The sequence below is a fragment of the Mixophyes fleayi genome, chromosome 7 (assembly GCF_038048845.1).
Source record: "Mixophyes fleayi isolate aMixFle1 chromosome 7, aMixFle1.hap1, whole genome shotgun sequence".
NCBI classification, from domain to species: Eukaryota; Metazoa; Chordata; class Amphibia; order Anura; family Limnodynastidae; genus Mixophyes; species Mixophyes fleayi.
Genome location: NC_134408.1, coordinates 153,687,644 through 153,701,975, shown reverse-complemented (window position 1 = coordinate 153,701,975; position 14,332 = coordinate 153,687,644). Strand labels below are relative to the sequence as shown.

Below are 14,332 nucleotides of genomic sequence, written 5' to 3'. Positions count from 1 at the left end.
CAGGAGTCATTCAGTCAGTGTCCCTTGAAGTGCTGAGGTGAGTCTGCAGTCTTCCCGGGCAAACTCTTGGTGCCAGCAGGGAGGAGAATCCACTGTGCAGTAGAACGAAGGGGGAGCTCTAAACAGCTTAGCTCCCCCCCCCCCCCATGAGGATTTCTGCTCCGGCTTCAAACTGTGGCTACCTCTGTTATTTTTCAGGCCACCGTTGTTTGTCCTCTGCTGTTGCAGGGATAAGCCCGATGTCCGCAGTCTAAAGCCAAGACTAAATTCCTTCTTTATTGAGTAGGGAACTTGGTCTGGCCCCGTAAGATGGCGCCCGCCATTGCTCCGAGTACCGCCACTCTATGCCTGTCAGGCATCGCCGGTACTTGGGAGGCTTGAAGTGTGACAGCGGATTCATTATTGGCCTGCCAGCACTAAACACTGACAGCGCTTTCAGTGAGAGCAATCCGGCTCTCACAAGACAACATAGTGTGGCTACATACCAGGAGTGTGTTCTCTATAGGTAGAACACACTCCTCGCATAAGAAAACAATAAAAAATTCCTTTAAAAAATTAATAAAATTAAATAAAGTTAAATAAAATGAAAACAAAAAAGTAAAACCCTAGCATTGAGGATTAAGCCCAACTCCCTTGGGCACTTAATCTAAACTGGGGAGTTACAGGGGGTTGCAGAGGGGAGGTGTCAGTCAGCATTGATACATTAAACAAGTTAACTACTTAAGTGCCAACTCCACACTCCCCTCATACAACCCCCATGGTAGCAGTGTCCCCCAGATAGGATGCAAGAGAAACAGAAGCTTCCTGCCTGACATTTCTGTTTCTGTTGATAACATGACCATAAATCCCACCCCGCAAGCTTGTTGCCTAGGTGTAATCCTTGACTCACAACTATCATTTATTCCCCACATCGACTCTATATCTAAATCATGTTACATACATCTAAAGAACATTGCCATAATACGCACATATCTCACACAAGACACCGCAAAAACATTAATTCATGCACTCATCATCTCCCGCATCGACTATTGTAATTCCCCCCTTACTGGTCTTCCCAAAGTCAGACTTGAACCCCTACAATCTATTTTGCACGCAGCATCTAGATTGATTTTCCTTACTGATCGTTCTTCCTCTGCTGAGTCACTCTGCCAGTCTCTACATTAGTTGCCTGTTTTTCAATGAATCCAATATAAAATTCTTCTTCTTACATATAAGGCCGTCAATAAAATTGCGCCAACATACATTTCCTTACTGGTCTCAAAATATCTCCCAACTCAACACCTCCATTCTATACAAGATCTGCATCTCTCTTCCACTCTCATCACATCCTCCTATTCCCGGTTACAGGACTTTTTTCGGGCTGCACCCACTTTTTAGAATTCCCTCCCTCGCACAATAAGACTTTCCTCTAGTCTTCAAACCTTACAGCGTTCTCTGAAAACCCACCTCTTCAGACAAGCTTATAATATTCCTCAACTAGCATCTTAAGCTCTCTAGGTTATCCTATTACCACCATCTATACAGCTTACACAAGACAACAACCCTCTGACCAACATTGCTGTGTGACTGATCACACAGCCCACTCAATACTTTTTGCCTTTGCAGTCTAGCTGGTCCAGTGTGCAATATGATGTAGCACATGCCTTTGTGTTTCAAACTCCCATTGTCACATACATTGTAAGCTTGTGAGCAGGGTTCTCTTACCTCTCTGTCTGTCTGTATTACCCAGTATTGTTTTATTAATGTTTGTTCCCAATTGTAAAGCGCTACGGAATCTGCTGGCGCTATATAAATAAATGTTGATGATGATGATGATGATGGATACAGGTTAACACTACTACAATAGACTCTTACTCTAATTGGGACTATAGTCCATTGTCTGGGTGGTCCTATAATATGGAGATTAAAGCCACCATTTGGGAAAAGATACCTCGATGATGGGGTGCCTTGTTGATCAGGGTCCACTAGATTATACTGTGGGTAATGTCTCAAATATTATTAAAATTGAAGATCAGTTACTTTCCTACAATAACTGTGGAGCTGGGCTGATTTGCTGTACAAGATTCCACTTGGGGATCTGATTGATTTTAGCTGTGGACAGTTAGAAAGGAACAAGATCCCTAAGATCTCAATTTTATTACATCCACAAGGACAACTATTAATTTATATTCTTAATTACCAGTGTTGAGATGTTTGAATCCTTACACTGAGTAGCATAATATATGGGGACAATAGTCACCCTCAAGTGTTTTAAATAGTATCTAGGGGCCTGATTCATTAAGGATCTTAACTTGAGAAACTTCTTATTTCAGTCTCCTGGACAAAACCATGTTACAATGCAAGGGGTGCAAATGAGTGTTCTGTTTTGCACATAAGTTAAATACTCACTGTTTTTTCATGTAGCACACAAATACTTGATAGCTTATTTGTACACTGAAATTTAAAGTTGATATTTGTGTCCTACATGAAATAACAGTCAGTATTTAACTTATGTGCAAAACAGAAAACTAATTTGCACCCCTTGCATTGTAACATGGTTTTGTCCAGGAGACTTAAATAAGAAACTTCTGAATTTAAGATCCTTAATGAATCAGGCCCTAGATGTTTGTTTAAGCTAATAGGCTATCCAGGAAACAGTTCCAGATTGTGTGCTTTTCTGCAGTATAACTATGTTGGTGTTAGAGGGCATAAGTTAAATACTGTCTGTTTTTTAATGTAGCCCACAAATATCAACTTTAAATTTCAGTGTACAAATAAGTTATTAAGTATTTGTGTGCTACATGAAAAAACAGACAGTATTTAATGTATGTGCAAAATAGAAAATTAATTTGCACCCCTTGCATTGTTTGTAACAGGGTTTTGTCCAGGAGACTACTTACTCTATTTTTTACTTAACTTTCCCTAATGAATCAGGCCTAGAGTTACAACACTAAATGGTTAACATTTAAGTTCATCAAATAGCTGGGCACAAGCTGTATTGTGGAGCGATGTCTAAGCTCACAGACACAATCACTGCACCATGCAGCCTGGCAGAGCAGAGAAAACAAAGAGCTCATCTATTCTACCTGCAAAGTTCACTGACCACAAATATGAGTTACACCTGTACCTACAGTAATAACATGCTTACCTCTGGGTGATCCAGCTGGGGGCGCTCCTCTGCACCGGTAGTGCTGCCTGGATAATACGTTCGTGTCATGTCTGAGTGGGGAAATTTGTTGTGTTCTGCAAGTCGGGATTTATGAGTTTTGTCAAACTGTTCCTCTCTTGTACTGAGATCTAACTCCTCTTGATCATTATCTTTTCTTTTCCTGTCACTCGAATAAATATCTTGAGTCTTCAGTTTTGTGCTGTCACTGGAAGCAGTGTTGATAAGTTCGTCCTTGTACCTTAGTACATCCTGTCCATCTGCAATCTTCACCTCAGCGGGAATAAACTGTATTACATGATTTTTCTTTTCCAGCACTCTTTGCTGAGCTGTATGTATAATGAAAGAAGCAGAATATGAAATCATATTATAGATAACAGGATTCTGCCCAACATTTTACTGTTCAAATAATAGATTGTGTGTACAGTTTAGCAATAGTGGAAGCTTCCAATCAATGTTCTTGTAAAGGGGTCGTATTTGTGTTTCCAGCTGATACATGAGTTTGATAATGATGAGCTAGAAGAAGTCTGAAAGAGGTGTGTGTGGGGGGGGGGGGGGGGCAAGGACATGGGCCCGAGAAGGTGGTGCATGATATTACTCTACAAGTAATTTAATACATCACCATCTCCACCCAACTCCTTCCTTCCAACCATGTTATCATCACTCCCTATTTACCATCAAGGCATCAATAAATGGTCCTATACCTCTCACAATTTCTAAACTGCAAAAGACGCCATTATAAAAGGACAGATTTGAATAGGTCTTAATAGACGTTAAGATACAGATACAAATTCTTATACACAGTTGCAAACACATAATAGCTGCAAAACTGACACATTTGGAGCCTAGAAGAAATATATTCATAAAACAAAGACCAATCTAAGTGGGATTTGGCTGCTGCCCTTGATACCTCACTTCCCTCCTCTGCATCTCTATTTTAATCTTTGGCACCTCGCATTTTTTTTATATCTCTTTGCACTTTTCCCACTTACTCTTCCATGTTTTGTTTTGCTGCCGCTCTCAGAACTCCTCCCACTCCTGGGCATTACACACACTTACACCCAAGAGGGCGTGACGATAGTGAAATACATATCTGTTTATTTTAAGCATTACAAAGGTTACATAGGCTGAAAATAGACACATCCATCAACCTTTCATAAGTTCTAATTGCTTTGATCCAGAGGAAGCTAAAACAAAACCCACAGTGTGACAGTTGACAATTTAGCCTGACGGGGGAAACATTTCTTTCCTGACCCCAACAATGACAATTAAATAAATTCCCTGGATCAATCCCTCCCATAATATTCCCTAAAGGCCATTGCTTGCTTCTAATTCTCATCCTACCTAATCGCTCTTTCAGTATTAGTTTCCCTGGATTCGCCTCTGCTCCTCTTCCTCTATAAGATGGAGAGCACAAGGCTCAGTCCTAGGTCCTCTCCTCCTATCTATACCACTTGTCTTGCACAATTAATAACCTCCCTTAGGTTTCAGTATCACCTCTATGTAGATGGCACCCAATCTACCTATCCTTTCTGAATACTTCATTGTCTGTGTTTGGCCACATTACTGACTGTCTTTCTACCATTTCATCTTGGATGTCCTCTCGCCACCTCAAACTCAATTTTTCAAAAATCGAGCTAATACTATTCCCGTCAGCCAACAGAAGTTACCTACCTGATATCTCTATTTCTGTGGACAACATAACAATAAATCCCACCGTGCAAGCTCGCTGCCTAGGTGTGCTGGTTTCCTTAGAACTGTCCTTTGTTCTCCACAACCAGTCTGTATCTAAATCCTGTTACATAATGTATATCTAAGAAACATTTCCAGGATACTCACATATCTCACATTAGACACTGCAGAAACTTTAGTACATGCCCTCATAATCTCCTGAATTGACTATTGCAAGACCACCTTTACCGGTTGTGACAGGATGGTTCTCCTATGACACCCTGTCATGTTGCTGGGGACCGGCTGGGCTTGCCTTGCTACCATCCCCTTTCTTTATCCCAAATGCGCCCCTATGAAACACTATAGGGACTCCATGCTGCCACAACGAAACTCCTTCACAAGGACCCGGAAATGATTCCTTCTGGGTAACTCTCGCTGCTAGTGTACCCCCTTGCTGGGCACCTGGGCTGGTACCCCTGACCTCTTACTTCAGATCAGGGTTGCTGTGGATGGTTCCCCCCTAGTCTATCACATTGATAGGCTGCAGGGTAGAGGGCAGAGTATTGTTACTAGATGCTGGGTCCTAACCTCAGAACAGCCAGATAACAAATTAGATTGGTGTAATCTGTAGGTCAAAGGTATTACAGCAGGTAAATAAGCGTCAAAGCAGGAGACTTAAGCAGTGATGTTTATTAGCTCAATAAGTCCTAACAAAGACAGTTACACGCCAGTTTGAGGTACTAGTGATCATTCATAAGTTACAGATGTAATAATATATAACATGGTCAAAGAGGGCTCTTTTTATACAGTTTCTGACACACATGTTGGCAGGGGGTAACCCAGCCCCCTGATCCTAGATGGCATCACAACGTCTGAGATATTACTTCCGATGTTAATCCTCAGGATGTAATATACTCTAGACTTGGAGATCAAGCAATTTTAAATTTTAACAAAATTTACATCAATCTGTGATTTCCCAAATCACTTGCTGTGTACATTGTTCAGAGGTTTCCTATCTCTCTAAGACACAGGATGAAAAAGCTACACAACGTAGAATGGTAACGATCCCCTGCTGTGCAGTCAGACTACAAAGATATACTGAAAATACAAAATGTGCATGGGAAGTCCTTTCTTACAAACCCAAGCATCCTCCAACAAGACATATTACCTCATAAATCAATACATAAATATATGAAAATAAATAAATTTACACTCCCAGCGCCAGGACTTGGCCCTTTCCGGTGCTGCGCGCTGGTTACTGCCCAGTGCCCATAAATATTTACAATAATAATGCCTTTAATACATTTTTAATCCTTTAGTGCTGAGGTTTAACCCATTTGGCACAGCAACATCAAGTCACTGCTGAAGCAGTCATTTAGACCATGTAGGAGGCGAGGGGGACCAGGCCACACTCCTCTCGCCCCTGTCTATGCGAGCCACCAATGGGCCATGTCCCCACGATTTCGCTCCTGGTCCGCAGTCTCTTGGGGTTACCGGGGGTGACCCGACTCTTTCTGCCAAGACCGTCCATTTGCACTGCTGTGGGCCTTTCCTTGCTTGTGGACAATGTGAAATTCATAAACTTGAAGTGCAAAGCTCTACCGCAAGAGTCTGCCATTCTCCCATCAGGTGTGTTGTAGCCACTTGAAAGGGTTGTGATCAGTCACCATCGTTAAATGTCGTCCATACAAATAAGGTTGAAGTTCCTTCACTGCCCAAACAATGGCCAAACATTCTTTTTCAATTATGGCATACCCCACCTCCCGGTCCAGCAGCTTCCTGCTCAAATAGGCCACAGGGTGCTCCGGCCCAACTGGCCCCACCTGGCTAAGTACTGCTCCCAACTCGCACTGTGACACATCAGTTTGTACAATAAAGTCCTTGTCATAATTGGACGCCAACAGTACTAGAGTATGAATCCTTTAATGACTGATATGCCAGCTCACAAGCGGGTGTCCAGTTCACTACTTTAAGGAGTTTTTCCTAGTGAGATACATCAGGGGCTTTGCTACAGTACTAAAGTCTGGGACGAAATGTCTGTAGTACCCAGTGGTCCCTAAGAAGGCCAGTACTTGTCTTTGGGTTGTGGGCCCATTTGAGTCTCGGACTGCCTCTACCTTAGCTGGTTCTGGCTTAACCCTACCTCAATGCGCCAGGTACTTTACCTCTGACATGCCCATTTGATATTTGTCTGCTCTGATGGTAAGACCTGCCCACTGAACTTTCTCCAACACCTGCCCTACATGGTTCAGATGGTCATTCAAGGATTTTCTGAAATGGCAATGTCATCTAAGTAAGCCTGAGCACAGCCTTTACACCCTTCCAGTAGGTAATCAACTACATGCTGGAAGGTGGCTGGCGCATTCTTCATCCCAAACGACATGCACTTACCCTCAAACAGGTCAAATGGGGTGATGAATGCCATGTCAGTGGTTCCTGCCAAAACCCCTTGCTCAAGTCAAAAGTTGAAATATACTTTGCTCCTGCTAACTTGTCTAACAGAGTGTGCGGGGCAGGGGTTAGGCGTCAGACATGGTCATCTCATTCAACCACCGGTAATCTCCAAAAAAACGTTTTGTCTTGTATTGGTTCCCAAGAAGGACAACAGAGGACGCCCATGGATTGCGCAATGGCTGGTTCACATCTAGCTCAATCATCTCCTACACCGGATTATGCAATGAATTGTCTATGAGACTCTTTTTTCCTTTTTTTCCCTATATGTGCACTATAGGTGATTTCAACAAAATTTAAGACCAAAATTAGTCCAGATTAATGATTTGGTGGAGTATGTTTTGATATTTTCTTTTCTTTTTAATTTTTTACTTTATATATGTATTAATGGTTATACAAATAAATGTTGTTATATATTTTATATCTACAGTGGTATTTCATCATCATCATTACCATTTATTTATATAGCGCCACTGATTCCGCAGCGCTGTACAGAGAACTCACTCATATCAGTCCCTGCCCCATTGGAGCTTACAGTCTAAATTCCCTAACGCACACACACAGACTAGGGTCAATTTCACAGCAGCCAATTAACCTACCAGTATGTTTTTTTGGAGTGTGGGAGGAAACCAGAGCACCCGGAGGAAACCCACACAAACACAGGGAGAACATACAAACTCCACACAGATAAGGTCACGGTCGGGAATTAAACTCACACCCCAGCACTGTGCGCGTTTTTGTTTTCTTCATTATAATTGAAGTTGATGCACAACAACTTCTATAAAAAAGCAGCAATTGTTTCCAATCAAAGTATATTAATCGTTATTTGAATCGGTTTTGTATTTATACTATACAAGGTATAGACTGCTATAGTCAGCGCCAAATTTTTCTGCTCATTTGGGTTTAGAAATCTGCTGCACCTCCCTGTACATACACTACTTGGCCTCTGGTGAGACCCGATAAGCGGATTGGCTGCAGACAACATCCTCTGCGCTGCTAGGTGTCTTTTCAGATGCAAAGAGCTGGTTGGTTCCTGAAGATCTACCAACTTGAGTCTTTTCTTCTGGGCTGGATGATGCTGTGGTTACTGGTGATGGCTGTTGTCTAGCAGCTGTGGTCTTTTCCTCTGCTGTGCAGATATAGATCCCGAAGACTGTAGTCTGGTAGCCGGGTAATGGAGTTCAGAAATGCGGTCACAATTTCACCCCCAACGTCATTGCTCAAGGATCACATCGGTTGGGAGGCCATCCATAACGGCAACATCTCGAAACTCCTGGACATTTTCCCAGTCCAGATACACCCTTGCTACTGGCACTTCCTTTTCCAGTCCATCTGCCACAGTAAATCTGGCAGTGCGAACCTGCAATACTGGAGCAGAATCAATAAGATGTGGACTGACTACAGTGGTTGAGGCCCCTGAGTCTCTATGTCCTTCTCTCAGCAGGGGTCCCACTTGGACTGCCTGCAGGTCCCTCCATATGTTTTTGGTTGGTCTTTTGGCCAAACAAGTGACTCTCTTCACTGAGTTACTCTCATCACTGCCACGCTCCTCTGGACTGGCTTGTGTGGGAACAGTCTCTTTGGGCTCACCTCCGCCAGTTAGACAAGTCAGCCGGGCTCCAGGACTCGGATTAGGGGCATGAGTCTGGGTGTCATGGGTTCTGGGACAGTCTCAGGTGGCCGATTTTCCCGCAGCCATAGCACTCCAGCCGGGGGTCTAGTGGTCTCTGATAACTTCCAGGGACAGGGCGGAGTAGTGGCTGGCTAGAAGCACCCAACTTTGTGGGTACTTCCCCTGTTCATATAGTCCTTTGTGGCTGGCGCTTCTGCCAGTGTGGCCAAACTACCACATACTTATCCGCCAACTGTGCCGCTGCTTCCATGGTTGCTGAGCTAGGGTTCAGGCAAACTTGCCTTTACAAGCCATCGCCCCTTTAAATTTTAGCTGCAAAGACGCCGATCTCCCGCGAGATGAAGAAACCGGACTTTGATACATTTACCCCCAGGTGCTGGGATCTGGGGGGTTACTGCAGGCACCTCTTAAGTTTTGCGTCTCCTCTGTCGCGATCAGCTTCCTCATCTCCTGACCTGTGCTGCTCACTCCATGCCATTAGCGCCCTTTTCATTTCACTGTCACGGGCACTAGGAGTTTCTACCCAGGATTCACCAGGTGTGATTATGCTTACCAGAGGGGCGGAGTTTATCACAGCGATCCTCTGGGCAGTATGGTGAATGGTTGGAACAGTACAACAACTTAGGATAAGGAATGTCAATGGAGAGTCAGCGACTTGCAGCTATGCAGCAGGAGAGTCAACGACTTGCAACTATAATGCGGAGGTAGGTATAACCACTGATGTGCAGTGAAGACTCGTGCCACTGCAGGTGGGTAGCGGGGAGAGTCAGTGGTCTGCGGATAGCAAGTTGTACCACTGCGGTGATGGGAAGACTTGTCCAGGTGCAGGTAGGTAGCGGGAGCGTCAGTGGTCTGCGGATAGCAAGTTGTACCACTGCGGTGATAGGAAGACTTGTCCAGGTGCAGGTAGGTAGCGGGAGCGTCAGTGGTCTGCGGATAGCAAGTTGTACCTCTACGGTGATGGGAAGACTTGTCCAGGTGCAGGTAGGTTGCGGGAGCGTCAGTGGTCTGCGGATAGCAAGTTGTACCACTGCGGTGATGGGAAGACTTGTCCAGGTGCAGGTAGGTGGCGGAATAGCGGGTAGTCTGTAGCGGCAAGTATACCACTGATGAGCAAGGGAGACTTGTCCAAATGCGGGCAAGCAGCTGAATAGCAAATAGTCTGTGGCGGGTACGTTACCACTGATGAGCAGAGAAGGCTTGTCCAGGTGCAGGTATGCAGCGGAATGGCAAGCAGTCTATAGCGGGTATGTTTACCACAGAAGAGCAGATAAGGCTTGTCCAGGTGTAGGCATGCAGCGGAGTAGAGGTAGTCTATAGCGGGCAAGTTTACCACGGATGAGCAGAGAGGACTTGTCCACAGCAAAACACGAGCAGAACACAGGAAACACCTAGGAGTCTCAAGGGAATGAGAACCAAGAACAGGCAACGATACTAAGGACACAGGTGCCTTAAATAGTGAGTGGTGATTGATTCACCAATAGGATTAAAAGCAAGGTTTTAAGTTCAAGAGTCCTGCACATGCACAATCTAGTCAAAATGGCGGACGGCCGCGGCTTAGGACAGGCGCCGGCAGGAATGAGAGAGAGCCACGTACCAGACCAGAGGCACTAACCGTCCAGTGAGTGACATTCGCTCCTTGTCGCTGAGTAAGGAAATTCAATGTTCTTTGCTTGGCACAGGATCTCGAGGTACACCTTGGACATTGCACTGTATTTAGCCATCCTGTGTATTCCACTGTGCTGCAGGTACTCTACACTTGAGTAACTCAGCTCTCCGAAACAGGTCTCCAAAAAACACACCTGGTGAATCCTGGGTTATGCAGCCACTTGCCACCAGTTATAAACTGTGACCGGATGGGCTTACTTCATCATCTGGTCTGTTAGGGGAAGTAGGATGAAGGGATGTACTTCCTGCACAGTCTATCTGGGTTTCTTTCTCACCGTCAGTAACTGTCTGTAACTGACCACTCCTACTGGTGTCACCTGACACCAAACACTTGCCGACGTGCAAAATGCCAAATAGTTGTAGAAGAAGTAGCTGCTGCAGTGCCTCTTTGCTGTGGGCTGACTGGTACCTCCCTGCCAGCTTATTATGGATCAGGACTGCTGGGTAGCGGAAAAAGCGTTGACACAGGACAGCCGGGGAACGGATTAGAGTGTAAGCTCTTATCTGTTGGTCACAGGATACAGCAGGCAATAGGTGTCATGCAAAATCTTCAAGCAGTGTTGTTTTATTGCTCAAGGGTCCTGACAAGGACCATTTCGCACTAGTTTAGTGGTACTGGTGATCACTCAGAAATACAGATGGAATACTACTACCTGGTCAAACAGGGCTTTTTTTTATACAGTTTCTCACACACATGTTGGCAGGGGGTGATCCAGTCCTCTGATTTTAGCTGGCATCACAAGTCATTCAATGTTTACCATCAGGATGTAATATATTCTCTAATCTTGGATTGAATGCAATTTATTTAACAAAATTTACATAAATGAGTGATTTCCTAAATTACTTGCCGGTTTGATTTTTCGTGTAGTTTGTCTATCTTTTAAAAAAGACAGGATAGAAAGGTAATGACTCCCTACTGTGCATTCAGGCTAAAAGAGATCTTGGTTACTCACAAATGAAAAGGCGTAATTATCATGAGATTAACTTTCTTTCTTTCTTACAAAAACACATTTCCTCCAACATATACCTACTGCATCAGAAATCAATACATTTCTAACACAAATATCAGTACATTTGCAATGATATAAATTTGCGCACTGCACCACTGATTGAAATAAATTTATACAATAAGTTATTTAAAAGTAATCCAGCCACACTCCTTGGCCACTAGTGAGACTGGATAAGCGGGTTGCCTAATTGGCATATGCTCACTAGTGTCCACATGGTACATCACCCTAGGAAGTCCGGCCGGGCTTTCTACTAAACTGAGTCGCAAAGAGCCCTGCCTCAAACTGCTCCCTCTTGCAGGCACTCAACTGAATTTTAAAACTGTGTACAGTCCAGCCCAGGCAGTCTGGAGCTTGTTCTGACGAGTGGGCACCAGAACAAATACCTTCTGCCCACCCGCAAAAAATCTGGCTAGCCCCATGAGATTCTCTTACCGATACCTGAGCTTTAACATATACTCCACCACAGAGACATCCTGGGTAGCTCCCCTTTCCAAGACTCTTGGAATAGGTTGAGGGGTCCACGTACTCTGTGGCCATATAGTAACTCAAAGGGTGAGAAACCGGTAGACTCCTGCGGCAGCTCTCGATAAGCAAACAGGGAGTACGGCAGATAACGTTCCCAGTCACCCCCTCCAGGATTACAAATGCCTGTAGCATATGCTTCAGAGTGCTCACACAGTCCGTTAGTCTGGGGATGGTAGGGGGCGGTACTGCGTTGCCTCAATCCGCACTTTGCCCAGAGACACTGAACCAGTTCATTCTTGAACTGTGTCCCTTGATCGGTTAGGATCTCACTAGGGGACCCTACTCTATTAAATATTCCTAACAGCACATCCACTACCTTTTCCACAGTGATGGCGGCCACAGCCCCTTGATAACGGGTAGCATAATCCACCACAGTGAGGATGTACCTGTTCCCCAAACTACTGGACACAGGTAGAGGACCTACAATGTCCACAGCCACTCCCTGTAAAGGTCCCCCTACTATTGGCAAGGACCTGATGGGGGCACACAAGCCGCTGACACACATCGGAGGACTTACAGTAGGCCCGGATGTCATCCGATATTCCAGGCCAAAAAAAGTTTGTGTCAGACGCTTCAGTGTTCGGGCTCTCCCCCGGTATCCAGCCATAGGGATTTCGTGGGCAACTGACATCAGTAACGTGCATTAGCTCCGTGGGACCACCACTTGAAGTTGTTCTCGGTCAGTCATATCCCCTCCTACGTTCCTGCCTACCCAGTACAGCAACATATAGTAGTGATAGTAATAAGAGACGGGTATGTGAGGTATTTGGGGTATGTGTGGGGTATAATGTAGCACTCACCATCTTCACCCTTGAAGATCACATAATACGTCTCTGGGTCCACAGCAATCACCTCACATTCTCCTCCTCCTGATTTACTTCTGGATCCGAAATATTTCTGAACCTTCAGGGATACATTTTTCTGGGTGGGTCGGATTCTCACCAGGACGGGGTACAATGTGACCCCCAAAATATCTATTTTTCCCATATTTGTGTTTCCTAGCTTTGTACTTCCAAACCCTGTAGTGTCCATCTGTCCCCCCATATACTGTGTGTCTCTCTGTGCCATATGCTGTGTGACTCCCCCCATGTCTGTCTGTCCCCCCATATACTGTGGGTCTCTCTGTGCCATATGCTGTGTGACTCCCCCCATGTCTGTCTGTCCCCCCATATGCTGTGTGTCTCTCGCTGATATATTCTGTACGACTCCCCTCGTGTCTGTCTGTACCCTCGTATCCTGTGCATATCTCTGGCTCTCCATATGCTGTGGGACTCCCCCCATGTATGTCTGTCCCACCACATGCTGTGGGACTCCCCCCATGTCTGTCTGTGCCGCCATATACTGTAGTACTCCCCCCATATCTGTCTGTCTCCCCATTTGTAGTAGTACTCCCCCCATGTCTGTCTGTCCCATCATATGCTGTGGGACTCCCCCCATGTCTGTCTGTCCCATCATATGCTGTGGGACTCCCCCCATGTCTGTCTGTCCCCCCATATACTGTGGGACTCCCCCCATGTATGTCTGTGCCACCATATGCTGTGGGACTACCCCCATGTCTGTCTGTCTCCCCATTGGTTGTGGAACTTCCCCCATGTATGTATGTCCCCCCATATGCTGTGGGACTCCCCCCATGTGTGTCTGTCCCATCATATGATGTGGGACTCCCCCCATGTCTGTCTGTCCCCCCATATGCTGTGGGACTCCTCGCATGTCTGTCTGTCTCCCCATTTGTTGTGGAACTCCCCCCATGTGTGCCTGTCCCATCATATGCTGTGGGACTCCCCCCATGTCTGTCTGTCCCCCCATATGCTGTGGGACTCCCCCCATGTCTGTCTGTCCCCCCATATTCTGTGGGACTCCCCCCATGTCTGTCTGTCCCCCCATATTCTGTGGGACTCCCCCCATGTCTGTCTGTCCCCCCATATTCTGTGCGACTCCCCCCATGTCTGTCTGTCCCCCCATATTCTGTGGGACTCCCCCCATGTCTGTCTGTCCCCCCATATTCTGTGGGACTTCACTCACGTATGGCTGTCCCCCCATATTCTGTGGGACTCCCCCCATGTATGTCTGTCCCTCCATATTCTGTAGGGCTCCCCTCATGTCTGTCTGCACCCCCATATTCTGTGGGACTCCCCCCATGTCTGTCTGTCCCACCATATTCTGTGGGACTCCCCCCATGTCTGTCTGTCCCCCCATATACTGTGGGACTCCCCCCATGTCTGTCTG

At 45.6% G+C, this 14,332-nt stretch overlaps 1 protein-coding gene across 3 annotated transcripts in view; it reads right to left on the bottom strand.

The window, feature by feature from the left end:
* Positions 1–14,332, bottom strand: part of DTX3L (deltex E3 ubiquitin ligase 3L) — a 30,023-nt gene that overhangs the window by 15,306 nt on the left and 385 nt on the right. Inside the window, exons 2-3 of one of the 3 annotated variants that reach the window (XM_075181242.1) lie at positions 12,907–13,009; positions 3,131–3,477 (exon numbers count right to left, since the gene is read on the bottom strand). In XM_075181242.1, the coding sequence (XP_075037343.1) occupies positions 3,131–3,477; positions 12,907–13,009 (450 nt within the window). Of the gene's footprint in view, positions 1–3,130; positions 3,478–12,906; positions 13,323–14,332 lie in introns of those variants that run through there. The other 2 variants (XM_075181241.1, XM_075181243.1) reach the window with 2 other exon arrangements.